We start from the raw sequence: 14,328 nt of genomic DNA, 5'->3' as shown, positions 1-14,328 counted from the left end.
GTGCATGCACGTGTGTGTGTATGTGTGTGTGTACATACACAGGTCGTACACGTGTGTGTTCCTTGTGTATATGCACACTGGACAAAGTCTGAGGATAGGAACCAATGTGTCCTAACATTCATATCCAGGATTTTAGGTGATTTTACTATTTCAACTTACTTTGGGGCACCTAGGTGGCTCAGTTGGTTAAGTGTCTGCCTTCGGCTCAGGTCATGATCCCGGGGTCCTGGGATCGAGCCCCACATCAGGATCTGTGCTCAGCGGGGAGCCTGCTTCTCCCTCTCCTTCTGCCCCTCCCTATTCATTTTCTCTCTCACTCTCTCTCAAATAAATAAATAAAAATCTTTAAAAAAATATTTCAACTTACTTTTCTGTGTCTTCTAATTACAAATGTGCATTTCTTTTGTAATTAAGGTAAATTAATAAAAAGGTAGAGTTTAGGAGGGACTATGTGAAGAGGCCAGAGAAGAGAATTAAGTTTTATTTACTAAGGACAGACTAAAATTTACTTTGATTTTATATTTCAGCAGATGAAGGAAATCTAAATGGAAATGGGAAAGAAATGACTAAAGCTGTGATATAAACAGAAGAAATTCTGGTAGATTTTAAGCAGAAGGTTTTATCATCCAGGTTCACTTGGGCCAATAGGTTTAAATGTGAGACTTCACTTGTTATCCTCTCCCTTTGAAATTCTAATGATTCTGTAGTCACATCTCTTAATTACTCTTTATCCTTTTGCTTCCTCTGGAGTGGATTATCTGCTCTTAGCAAAGAATAGTATATTCTGGGTAGCCGGTAGCCGGGGTTAGGGTCTGAGCCTTGTTACTTTGAAGCTGGTGAAAATCCCAAGAATCTTCCTATTCACATTTTTCCCTGTAAAATTCTATGGCTTGCTTGCTTCTCTTTGGTGTTGTCTGAGTGTGAATTCTGTCAAGAGGCCTGTTTCTCCCAAACACGTTCCTGTTACTGAATGATTTTGTAAAACAAATTGAACTGCCTGTTGGAATGAGGGCTGGTGAATATCTGGTTGCTTTATGAATTTTTACTCAGATGTCTGATACTCTTGTGGGCACTGGTGATCAACAATAGAATCAGGCTAAATGTGAATCATCTGTAACCCCCCCCCCCCCGCACCCCTTGCCCCACATTAAATCTTACCGCAAAGAACCAGTAGCAGGAAAGGGTGCCTGCTCTGAAGCCCACTGTGCCTTTTCCTGTTCCTTGAGGCACCATTTGATAGACGGTCATGCCCATGTTCTAGATCCTTTCTCACGTCATCAGAACTACTTGTTCTGCACTCGGTTCCCACACATGGTGACTGTATCACCCACTGAGAAGCTACCTTAGCCAGGGCCCGAGGGATTGAAAGTGTGACATCTCCCAGTTCAGTTATTTGCGTAAGATACCTCTGGCACTGTGGGAGGTGTAACTGAGTGGACAGCCCAAGAAAGAAGATAGTTTACGATAGGTAACCCCTTCAGTACCCTTCAGATAATTCCATATAAGCAGTCTCCTGACCCCCTGGAGGCCAGGGAGGCCGGTATGGATTAGCTCCACAGACAGTACCTTTCTGAGAAGTCAGTCTTTCAGGCTTAACCCACAAATCACGGTGAAAACCACAATAGAAAGTAAAACTGATAAATTTCAGAAATCTCTTTTCTCCCACACACCGCCCCTCTTCCCTCTTTCAGCCGTGAGCCACATGTTTATTTCTTGTGTTTAACACAAACAAAAGCTTTACTTTGGCGTGAGAGTAAGTCTACTCCCTACCTTGATAAGAAGAGGTCTCCCACTTGGTTCCTTCCCTTTCAAACCCTCAGTATATAAAGGAAACATTGTTTCTCACAATTATTTCATGTATAAATTGCAGTGAGAATTTAAACAAAATTTGTTTAAGCTTTGGGGTTTTAGGAGAGACCTTAGGCTTAAAATTTATACGAGCTTTCATTTTCCCGTTTGCAAAAATGTGAATAATAGCACCTACCTCCTAAGACTGTTGCAAAGTTAATTAAATAAGATCCTGCATACAAAGTCCCTGGCACAGTGCCTAGAACGTAAGTAGAAACTGAGCAAATGTAATCCCTTTTTTGGTTTCTTATAAAATCACAATGGATTTGGGTGAGGAGATTATAGATGGTTCCATGGAAGAGATAATGTTTGAACAGGTTCTTCAAGTTCAAACATGGGTAGAATGGGATAATGATGGGATGAGAGAGAGACACGTTTAAAGTGATGTTTAAGGTACATTAAAGCAGCAGACAAGGTTGGAAGCAGCAGAAGCTGGAGGCAGGGCAAGAACTACTGTGTATTTTTTGCTCGGGTCTCGGCATAGTGAAGGGAAAGGGTGACTATTAGAAACATGTCAGAGACAACTCAGAAGAGTCCCTGACTGCCTGGACTCAGGAATGGCTGAGTCGATGGTGTCCCTGGTGGGAGATCAGGAGTGGGACACTGCTACCGAATGAAAAAAGACAGTGAAGATGTGTTTGGGGTTCTTTGGGGATGGGATTTAGAAAATAGTGGGCATGAGGTAACATTGAATGAGATATTTCAGTATCTTAACATACTAAGATATTTAAGTTGAAAGAGAAAGAGACAAAAACTAAAGTTTGGGGGGAATAACAGACAAACCAACTCAGGGGGCGCCAGGCTGGCTCAGTTGTTAAGCATCTGCCTTTGGCTCAGGTCATGATCCCAGGGTCATGGGATAGAGCCCCACGTTGGGCTTCCTGCTCAACAGGGACCCTGCTTCTCCCTCTCCCTCCCCCCCCCCCACTCTCTCAAGTAAATAAGTAAATAACATCTTTTAAAACAACAACAACAACTCAGGAAGGAGAAACAGGCACCATCAGAACAGATGCTTTAAATAACACCATAGCTTTGGAGGAATTTCCTAGGAAAAGGAAGGGTTGAGATGAGAGTACTTGGCTGAGGAGGGATAGTAGGAGGCTGAATGGGCGAAGCAGCATGGAAAGAGTGCCCAGAAAAGTGGGATGAGATCTGGGGAGCAAGTTCAGAGCACAGGAGGTGTAGGGTACATGGATGTGGCAGTGTGAAGAGTAATGTCACCGTAGCAAAGAGACCAAAGAGAAAAGAAACCCGCAGAGAGCACAGCATGGATTGCGTGCCGGTGCTATCAGGAGTCTTTTCTCTTTTCCTGCTTCCCGCATCTCCCTTTCCCTCCCATTGTTGGTGTGGTGAGCAGGACCAGAAGGGTAGAAGGCCACCCCTGATCTTCTCTAAATTTCCTTTCTTCTCTTTGGTTTATAAAAGACCCTGAACTCTGTGACCTCAAGCAAAGTCTCTTAATCTCTGTGACTCTCAATCCCCTTATCCTAAATTGGAGTCATACTAACTTTCTTCGTGCCTTTGGAAAGGTATGAGACTGGAATGCAGTCTAAAAGCTTTTCCAGCCAAAACTTTTGCAAAGGAGAGAGTGCTGATAAATAATCCAGCATGTAAGTAACCTAGTAGAGAAACGGTTGCTGAAAAGGTGGTCTTTAAACCACTTATTTTCTCTGGTTTTCAGGTTTTTTAAAATTATTACCCTTTTTTGGTAAGCATGGTGACCTGTGTTAATGTTGTAAATACTCAGAATCTCTACAGGGAATTGAAGGTGTTTGTGCAGCATTATGCCTCTTGGATGTAATTGTCATTTGAACCTTAAATTATCTTTACTTTCATGCCTGGTTAGCAATCATTTGATTACGTGATTATACAGAGTGAAAATTAACGGGGGAAAAGAGGTGGTTCAAGCCATTTGTTTCTTCTAGATAAATATATTTCAGCTTGTTCAGTGCATAAACTAGAAACCCACAGTATTCAAAAATGCTCTAAAATGCTACACAGATGCTTCATTTCCTAAGCTTTTTAAGACTTCTTCGTCCTCAAGATCAATCATGAGAAAGTAGTATTAGAGAAGAAAACGTGAAATTTTAAAAGTAATTCACAGGAAAGTAAAATTGGGGAATTGACCGTGTAGAAATGAGGACACAGTTTACAGATATGTGAAGTAAGTTATATGCATTTCTCAAAGTCCCAATAATTTTTAAGAATTATTTTTCAAAGGTTTTTTCCTTAGTTTTTTGAAGACAAACGTAGGCAGCAGTGCTTTAGCTTGGGGTGTGGTCACTAGGAAAGGGTGTAGGATTAGGACGCGTATTTAAGCTACACTGGCACTTCATTTTCAGGGGCCGTGCATTAAAGCTTAATATTCTGGATTTTGTTCCTTCTCCTCGCAACGTCTGTTGTACCTTAAGGAATTTGAACACATTTATGCAAACCCTCCTAGAATTAATGCTTAATCCCTGGTTCATGGTTTTATATTCTTGATTGTTCATGTCATTTCACATACATATGTGTAGCTAGTATTACTGAGTTGAAAGAGGTGTTAATAGTATATTAGTTATATATTTTTATATATTTTTATAAATATAAATAGTTATCAAAGTGTTAGGTAAATTTTATAGCCTTACATTTGGCTCTAAATTCATATACAGTTCCTAGAAGTAGCTTTTTATGGAGCTCATCTCCCCCACCTTTTTTTTTTTTTTTTTTTTTTGGGTCCCAAGACTGTCAGGTAAGTACCTGATTCCTCAAAGGTCCACATCAGACTGTAATCCAAAGATTCAAATAGGAGGCCTGGCCAGTCCCCTTTTTTTTTAGTTTAGAATTCTCATTTTCTGTCCCCTAAGTATAGGACATTTTGTACTTGAAAGTTTGCAGATGCTTGAAAAATATGTGTGTTCTCTGGACTTAGACGTTATTAAGGGGTCCTTGATTTTTAACTTCTCCTGTTTTTTTTTTTCTTTTTATCTTTTAGATACGGGAAAATAGTCTCCACGAAGGCAATTTTGGATAAGACGACAAACAAATGCAAAGGTATAGTCCCTTGGTTGCTAATTCACTACATCCCAGTTTGAGGAAAATGATAGACTTGTAAACCTGATCTTTGGTTTCAAAACGACTCCCTCCGTGTTATTAAGAACCAAGCCTTCTAGGTCCCCCAGTTCCTGTCTTGCACAATGTCAGCATAGTCCTTTACGTTGTCCCTAGTCGAGTTCTGGCTGGAAACCCTACAGCAGCTAGCAGTTTGCCAGAATTGCAGATCTGACGCCAGTGGAGCTAACGTGCAGGATACTGGTTGGCGTGTAGCCCCTACTTTAAAAGGGAAGTAGAGTTAGAAAATAGCTTTTCTTTCCTGAGCCTGAGGAGATTAGAGCTGCTTACTGAAGACCATTGGACTGTACTAAAGAACTGAAAAGATTACATATTGTGCAAATTGGCTCTATTAATTAGAATAGAGTAGTTTTAAGCAGTACTTAATTACATGTTTCAATACTCCCAATTGTTCTGTGCTGAATGCCTGTTGACAATATTGGCAGCGGGGAGGAGAGAACCATTTCCACTGACCAAATTGTAATAGGGAGGGGAGGTCATACGCCCCTTTGAAATATGCTGCTGCACTAATTTGATGCACTGACCTTCAGTTTTCCATGTAATTAGGATGAGCTCATCCAGCTCCATGAGCTGGAAGAGGAGGCGTCTCCAGGAGGCCGCGCTGGTGCTCCGCGGCGCTGACTTTTAATGATCCAGCATCTTAACAATGGGCATGTGATTTCTAGGAAAGGGGAAGAATGGAGTCAGCTGACTTTGAGTCTAACTACTGACCCCATGAATTGAAATAAGGTTGACAGGAATAGACAGAGAAGGCAAATCTCCTCATTAATTAGACCCCAGTTTTTCAAGGAGTGGCGTTGGCTTTGGCTTAGCACCCTCTGAGAAAGGCAAAGAATGTCAATGAACCGTATGGTAAGGCCTCGCCTTAGAAGCCAGCCATTTCCTTTAATCGAGACTTGAAGTGGTTCATTGTATTTGTGTCTTCTTCAAAGCTCCTAAATTTAAAGGAGCTATTGTGGCCAATGTCTAAGCCCCTGTTTAAGCAACATGGCACATGAAGACAGTTCTGCCTTGGGACAGGGAATAAAGCAGTGCTTTATGTAGAGGTACTCCATAAATATTTTAAATGAATTAAACTAGAGAGAGTCAAACTGTAGACTGCAGTGTTTAGATTTAGTTGCCAAGGTTAGTGTTATTTCACATATTTGTAAATGATTTGAGAAAGCAGGGACACAGAAAAAAAAATCTTTCAGTTTTATAAAGAAAAATGAACTCTTGCAGGCATAAAACAGGAAGCTGATCTCAAACATTTGTTGCAGACTGAGAGAGAAATCACAGTCGGCAAGTGGTTTTATGGCTTTACCCCACCTTTCCTCCCACCCCGCCCCCTGCAGAAAAGAATCTTACGCGGTAGATCAGTGTGTTAAAAATTAGCAAGGCTGCCCCAGTTAAGTGAGGGAGAGGATTCTGAGCCCTCTCTGGCTGAATTGTTCACCACGCCCCTGCGCTAAAAATCCCTACCTATCCTACCCTCTTCTCCGATGAGAGCCTGTGCCCTAGAAACCAAAATTCCAAAAATACTCAACGCGACATAGAAAAGGTGTAAATAAAATATAGTCATGCAAAATCGGACATACTATCGTCATACAAACCCTTCACGGTTGGAAAGTGTTGAGAGATAAGTGGAGAGATGTGCGGGGCTTGCGGAATAAGGGAAGGAATGATTCAGAACTGATTGTCCATACCGCACGTCTCCTAGAGACCATCTCTTAAAGTGAGTCGCAGGAGCTCGTGCCTTGTGTGAGGGCAACGGTAGGAACCTTTTAGGGCTCTTTGTCTCACACAGGTTCTCGGGAGTAGACAGATGCCGGCATATGCCGTGGGTGCGTGGGTGGGTGGGTGAGCGAGTGAGGGGACCAAGGGAGCAAAATGGGTTTATAAAATCCTGGAAGCAGAATGAGAGAGCTCTTGAAAAAAAGTAATTTTAGAACAAATGAGAAGAAATAACACAGTGTACCTCATCATAAAGACAACATGTTAGCCATTGATAACTTGGGAAGCCAGACACGTGAATGGATGAATGGATGGATACATGTAGATAATGCGTAAGAGGATAGAGTATGCACGTAAATAGAACATCCAGGTGTTCTATACTAATTCTTTGAGGTTGACCGTATCAAAGAATTTTATACCTGCAAATGAGAGGCCTTAGAGGTCACAGAACACTTTTTTGTCACGAAGAATATTTTGGAGCCTCTATCCAAGAAAGGAAATTACCCGAAGGACACATTGCTCTGAATAACATGTACTTTAGTTATTAAATTTGAAAATTTAGGAGTCAGTTGCTCTTCTGCATTTCAATTTTTGTCAGGTTTTAGCCAACTAAAGGTATTTAAACGCTTTCCAACATTGGTATATATGGCAATCCAGGATCACAAAAAGCTTACAAAGTATCAACTGTGACATTGATTGATTAATTGATTAATGCTTAGGGGTTACATACAAGAGCAGAACACATGCACACAAATGCCACACACACACACACACACACACACACACGCACACGAAGTTAAAATGGGTGAGGATAAATCTGACTAATGGGAAGATAGGGGCAAGAGCAGGAATTCTCAGGTTACTACAAAAATGGCCTGAGTTTCCTAATGACCAAAGCAAAACTAAAAAAACATAGCCATTCCCATGGTTTAGTCACCACAATGTGGAGGAAAATCCAAGACGCAGGAGTACTGTAACTCTTCCTGGTCCTGAGACCTGAGGAGAGTCCTTCTGGGGATCCAGTGAGAGAGGGCCGTGTTACTTAGAGAATCCCACCTTCAAAAATATCTTCATACCCACTTAAATAATGAAACCCATAGAACCTATAACTCAAATTTGTATACTCTTAAATTTACTTGAAAGTAATAAAATAGAGAAAATGAAAGATTGCATGCCTACCCGTAATACTTGTTTCCAGCAAATATTAATGAGACAGTTATGTGGTTAGAAAAGGCCAGAAAAGGATGTAAACAACTAAAATGGAACCATTATAGAGTTTTCCTAATAAGAAAATAACAGATAAAAGAATACTAATAGTTCTCGGGGCGCCTGGGTGGCACAGCGGTTGGGCGTCTGCCTTCGGCTCAGGGCATGATCCTGGCGTTATGGGATCGAGCCCCACATCAGGCTCCTCCGCTATGAGACTGCTTCTTCCTCTCCCACTCCCCTTGCTTGTGTTCCCTCTCTCGCTGGCTGTCTCTATCTCTGTCGAATAAATAAATAAAATCTTTAAAAAAAAAAAAGAATACTAATAGTTCTTGACTGGTAATAAGTTCAACCACAGTTACATCAAAATTGAGATCTTCTGTTTCTTGTAATTTATTGACAACAGCAAAATAGTTGGGGGGGGGGACCACTCTCAAATATCCATCAGTGGGAGTGACATCACTTCATTGTAGTTGGGTGTTCGTTTATGGCCTGCTGAAGTTGTACGTGGTGATAAAGTAGGTACGAGAGAGAGAGAGAGAGAGAGAGAGAGCGCGCGCGCATGTGTGTCCCCCATAGAGGGTTGCATATTAGCATTAACTTGCAGGTTTCTAAAAACACTCAGACTGTGTTGACTCTAAGTCCTGATGTGGCCGTTGAGCAGCTTTCTCTGCTTTTAGCTCTTCTTTTTCTTTCCAACCTGGCTGTTTCCTCAGTGTCAAAATCAAATTAGGCTTTATTTCAGTCCAATTCCAAGTAATAGAAGGAAGCTGCTGCTTATTTCAGGTTTAACGCATCTCTTCTGAAACATCTATTCTACAATTGATGGTTTACTCTGTTTCATTGCAACCTGTTTGGTTACCAGACAGTAGTTTTGGTGCTAATACTGCAAACCGACCTTTGAACCCTTGCCGAGCTCTGTGTTTGGCCGTGTTGATAGAGGTATGTTTGTCTGTTTGGACACTAGTACTTTACTGTCAAAAGTACTCTGTCTTTACAGTATCTAGAAATCAATGATAGCACTGGCCCTTCTGGGCAGCCTCCAAACGGTGCTTTTGTGTTTCAAAATATTCTTACTCGTTTAAAGTGTATTTTATAGCAATAGGTTTGAGTTCCAATAAAATCTCTGTTGGTATTTTTGCCTGGTATCCTGATCTTTTAAACAGTTGTTAAATATGATTTAACCTTTTCGCAATAACTTAAGAGTGAGCCCAGCGAAAAATCAGCGATGGCCTATTTTAATACAGTGGTACTCACTGGATTGTGTGAAATTCATGGGGCTGTTGCTCTTATGCTGCTTAAGTCCTGTTCTTTGTATAGTTTCCCTCTTTTATTGCTTGTTGCTAGATTTTGCTGCTAGGTACCATCCATGTGCTCATTTTGTAACCCTTACCCTGACGCCTTTTCCCCCCTAGTTTCCTGCTTTTGACTTAGTGTGACCAGGGATTAGCTGACTAGCTTGTTAAAAATGTTTTCGAAGCTATGAATAAATAAGCTTTGAGCCAGAGCCTCTTTTAGGAAGTTATTTGTTTGTCTGTTTGTATGATGTTTTGTTTTTAGATGTTAGGGCATGAATTGCTGAAACAGCTCTTTTGGATGTCTGGAGGCATTTTTACTCCTTTCTTTATTTGACGGGGATCACGAGGTGTATTTTAAGCAAATAAGTAATCATATTTTTAATCAAGTACGAAAATAGAATGTATTTTATGTTTGGGGTATTTATTGGTTATGCTTAATTTACTTGAAAAATAATTGTTAGTCTGTGGAATGAACCTAATTTTTTTTCTGTTATTTATTAAGTTCTGTATGATTGCTCCATCTTTATTACCAAATCATTAAAAATGCTATTTCTCTGAAGTTGATTTTTTTCCTTTTTTTTTTCTTTTTTTTAATTTTGGTTGGTTAACTTAGGTGTCATTTTCTTCAGGAAGTAGGACACCTGAGAAAAAGGGAAAACCGGGATCTTTAGGGTTTTGTTTTGTTTCGTTTGTTTTTGACTTTGAAGGAAAATCTGTCTAGCTCATGAGAGACGACAGGGACAGACAGCCTGAGAGGGAGGCCGCATGGCAGCTGGTAACGCCAGCCGCCTGTCAGGACATCGGGGTTTTCATTTCGGCTGCCCTCGCATCGGGAACCAGACACTCATTCTTTTGCTCTTTTCATCATGACAAAATAATGGCTTAGTAAGTAAGTATGTTTTGCATTTCAGGTTACGGTTTTGTCGACTTTGACAGTCCTGCAGCAGCCCAGAAAGCTGTGTCTGCCCTGAAGGCTAGCGGGGTTCAAGCTCAAATGGCAAAGGTGAGTCGAGAGCCAGTAGCCACTCCTCTGGGCCCTGGCTTTGGTTCTGAAGCCTGGAGTGGGGCTCTGCCTGTCCGTGTTGGCATTCTCCCTCCATCCCGGCTAACCGTGGTTCCTTCTGGACACCTGTCCTGGGCCTCCACATTCTCAGTGGTTAGGGCAGAGGAAGCTACAGATGCTATTTCAAATCGGTACAAAAGGCAGACATTTTTAGACACTGGTTATTTATGGGCTGTGAATCTGCTCTTCAGTAGTTCTTTATTCAAACTTTATTCAAAGTTTGTTTCTGATAAACTTTTAGAATTCTAGACGAAGAATAGTGTTGAAGCGGGGTATGTGCCCTAGTCTTCTTATTGCCCAAATGTAAACTTGGGTTATGTCACACCTGCTACCCATAGTGCACTTCTTAAGATACTCATATAATTCTGTGCATTTTCCCCCCATTTGTGGTCCTTGAATTGCTGTGGAAAATATTTTTAAGCCGGAAACTCAGCAGTTTGATATTTTGTGTATTCTTTGCAAAAGATCATTAATTATATATTCTCTGTCTTCTTGAAGCACAGAGGAAAGTAATTTGGTTACTTCTGCTCCTGAATAGTAGCATGTGATCATTCCCTCAGGAGCATTCACATTTCCATAAGGAAGGAGAATTTATGGAAGTTCAAGGACTCTGGTAAAGAGAGAAGTTACCTGCTAAGACCTTGAGGCTCCTGAAGGATGCGTGTGTAGCTGCCACACCAGGGATTTACCTTGACTCAAAGAATCAACATAAATCACGATTTCAGGAATTAGGGAAAGTGATCACCTTTCCAAAGTAGTCTTGGACTTTAACTATTTTTAAAGCTTTGAATTGAGTTGGACATATTTTAGGTTTTCTTGAACTCCAGAGTAAGAAGTTAAATCGAAACTATAAATATTAAGCATCACGATTTTCTGCTTATCTGTCTGTAATGTAGAGTAATTCCCTGTGGCATTGTCGGAAGACCATGATTATTAGGGTTTAAAGTATATTTAATTGTGACTGTGCAGTACCTGTGTTGTATAATGATTTACAGCGTGTTTAACCTGCTTCTGTAAACAGTGGGTCCCCAGGACTTTCAAGGCACAATCAGAAAACACTCTATTTTTCCCACTACCTTGTCCATTTCCTCTATTCTGTGAAGTTCCTGCTTCCTCCTCCCATGGATAAAATCCAGGGCTGGTCCCATGACTTTTCTGGCCACTCTCATTGTCCTAAAAAGTCCCTTCACTCTGGTCTTTTTTATTTTTTTATTTTTTTTTCAGTAGAATGCCTCTTGAGTTTTCATATCCAAACTTCACGGAATGTAATTATCTTTCAACACATTTTCAGCCGTCTCTATACGTACTCACACCAAGCTCAATAAAGGATTTTAAACAAGATGTTGTATAGGGAGTCTCAAGTTATATTCTAAATACAGTTTGTAAAATGTCAGAATCACATGTAGAAGTTTTGAAAACTGCTGAGAGTCAGCAAAAGGGATATGTGTCTTAGATGTCACTGGTGCTGAAAGAAATCACAGCTTACACGGCAGTTGTCTGCTAACAACCATATTGATGACTGGGTGATCAGGAAGCAATGATTTGAAGGTTTATATCCCAATATAACAAGTCACATTTTAGGAAATTGTAGAAAAATAGGAAAAGAAGTATTTAATTACATTTTAGGAATTTGGGGGTAGTGATTAATGTGTAATACATGATGGTTTTTTTCTTATTTGAAATAATGTAGAATAGGATCCTGGTTAACATTTGCATGTTGGATTTCTCATTTTTAAGAACACATTACTGATGTTGCATGTGTGATCCCTGTAATTTAAATGTCCAATCCCAATAGGTTTGTTGGTTTGTTTTTGATGAAATTTTTTTTTAAGATTGATTTATTTGTCTTGGGGTGGGAGGCAGAAGGATTTAGAGAATCTCAAGCAACTCCCCGCTGAATGCGAAGCCCCATGCGGGGCTCAATCCCAGGACCTGGAGATAATGACCTGAGCTGAAAAAAGAGCTGCTTAACGGACTGAGCCACCCAGGCGCCCCTATTTTTGATGAAATTTTGAGAGTCCCATTGAAGTTTCTCCCTTCTTCCAGCTCCGGTCTGCTCTCAGTCATAATAAGCCTACAGGGGGATGGGGGCTTGATTAGTTTCTTTCCTATTTCCCAAACTTATGTTTTTCTTGCTCTTGTATCAGCTAGGTAGCTGTGGTTTCTGACCCTCCCCCTTGGTGGAACAGGGTATGGGATGGGCAAGTTTCTTGACCTGACGGTGATGTAATCTGGTGTTGATTTCTCTGGCCAGAGAGATAACGTGTTCCCTCATGGAATGCTTTGGGTGTTTTTCAGAGATCTCTTACACCACCCCCCCAACTGATCTTTCTCCTGTGGTTCCTTGAAACTAGTGAATATATGCCTCAGCTCCTGATTGTTTAAGGGTCTGTCTTCAGCCCTTTTCTGCTGGGACCTCCTTGCCCATCAATGCAGCCTTCCTGGAAGGATGTAACACAACCCTGGGCCAATTCTACCTTGCGTGGCCCACCTGTGATCTACATTTGGCAGCTGTCTGTGGGAGAAGTAGATACTGACCAGCCACACTTAGAGGCCCCTTCAGCCAGCCTTGCAGCTGTTGGATTCCTCAGGCTGAAGTCAGACCTCGATCCATTGTAGGCACCAAGCTCCATGGGACACAGAGAAGCCTCCTCAGTGTCTCTTCAAACCCCTGCCGTTTGCCTGGCAGTGAGAGGGATGCAGCCCACATGGTGAGACTAAGAACACAGCAGCATTTCTCTCCACATACATGCTCATTCTCAGCCTCTCCGGTCTCTCCAAGGCAGCGTGAGCTGGGTGGTCAGCTAAGCATCCCAAACCAGTTCTCAGCCGGCTCTCTTTAGGTGGTCTGGTTTCTCTCTCTGGAATGTGCCAACCATTGTTTTGTGGCTTCTGCTGAAACAAGGTTAGAAAGAGGGCTCTTTTAACAACCCGTTACAAATGCAGAGGCCTTCTCGAAGCAGCTGGCACTTACCTAGGCATCTTCTCAGTGCCAGGGATGTTAAGCAGCATAGTCTCTGAAATATCCACTGTTTTAAAGAGCTCTTTGCAGTGCATTTGGTCAACGCCGGCCTGGGTATAGATTGGCCCGATCTGACGTGTCAACAGTGCGCTCTGAACGCCACTTTCCTGTGGATTGATAATGAGCACTGTTCAGAGGCCTCCTTAGGAGACTTGGGACTGTAAATTGGCTAGGAAAAATGATCCCTTTCTACACCATCGGCAGGGAAGGAACGGTACACAGGTTCAGAGAGGCTGGCCGTGTGCCAACATCCTGCACTTCGTGAATTTCTTTAGGTCTCTCTAGAACAGCTGAGTTTCCTGGGCCTGATTTCTTATTTATTATATCATTAAAGTTACAAAAGATATTTCAAATGCTGGAGGGGGTCCGTTGTTCTGTGCCGTGGCACCATGGATTTGAGGATCTGGAACTGACTTAACCCCCTTATGCTATTCAGATAAAGGAGCACCTGGCACACACCTCCTGTGCAGACAGTTTGTAAAAGAAGTTTAGGTCTGGCTCCCTTAAGTGATAAGAGACAGATTGCCATCCACTTTTTTTAGTGAATTAACAGGGATACTACATGAAGTTTTGAAAATTCACATTGCCACATATTAAAGGCTTGCTTTCTTATGTAATTAGAAAAACTTAAGGGGTATTCTACTAGGGAAATCAGCAGGGTGGTGGGAGTGGATTGGGGTTTGGGTGAAGGAGAATATAATACACATTGGCTATCTGGGGTTGAAAAAGGCCTCCACAGACACTCAAAATTGAGTTGAAAAATTGCAAGTGGAGAGCATTCAGCAGCAGTGATTGTTCCTTCTTCATGTTTTGACTTTCAGTGCCTCTCTTGGTGCCTGGCATAGGGTAGGTGCTAAATCTTTGTTTTGTTAATGACCAGAGAAACCAACTCAGTGACAGAAGAACTTTTTTCCTAGCTTGAGCAGATATTGAGAATTAAGAATGGGCCATTTTTAAAAATTATATTCACTGGGCTCTGTCCATAGAGTAAGTACCCTGAGGAAACTTACCAAAAGGTTTTCCCCAAGGCTCAAGGCCATTCCTATTGATGTTAAACTTGGCCTTGT

General features: G+C 41.5%; 1 protein-coding gene across 6 annotated transcripts in view; it reads left to right on the top strand.

Moving 5' to 3' along the window:
• RBMS1 (RNA binding motif single stranded interacting protein 1) overlaps nt 1-14,328 on the top strand; it is a 210,092-nt gene that overhangs the window by 161,863 nt on the left and 33,901 nt on the right. For all 6 annotated transcript variants that reach the window (XM_045780924.2, XM_045780956.2, XM_045780947.2 and 3 more), the window contains exons 3-4: nt 4,823-4,881; nt 10,088-10,179. In XM_045780924.2, the coding sequence (XP_045636880.1) occupies nt 4,823-4,881; nt 10,088-10,179 (151 nt within the window). The remainder of the gene's footprint in view (nt 1-4,822; nt 4,882-10,087; nt 10,180-14,328) is intronic.

The sequence above is a fragment of the Ursus americanus genome, chromosome 1 (genome assembly GCF_024610735.1).
Source record: "Ursus americanus isolate L20-20 chromosome 1, mUrsAme1.1.p, whole genome shotgun sequence".
NCBI classification, from domain to species: Eukaryota; Metazoa; Chordata; class Mammalia; order Carnivora; family Ursidae; genus Ursus; species Ursus americanus.
This window is presented reverse-complemented; position numbering and strand designations above follow the sequence as displayed.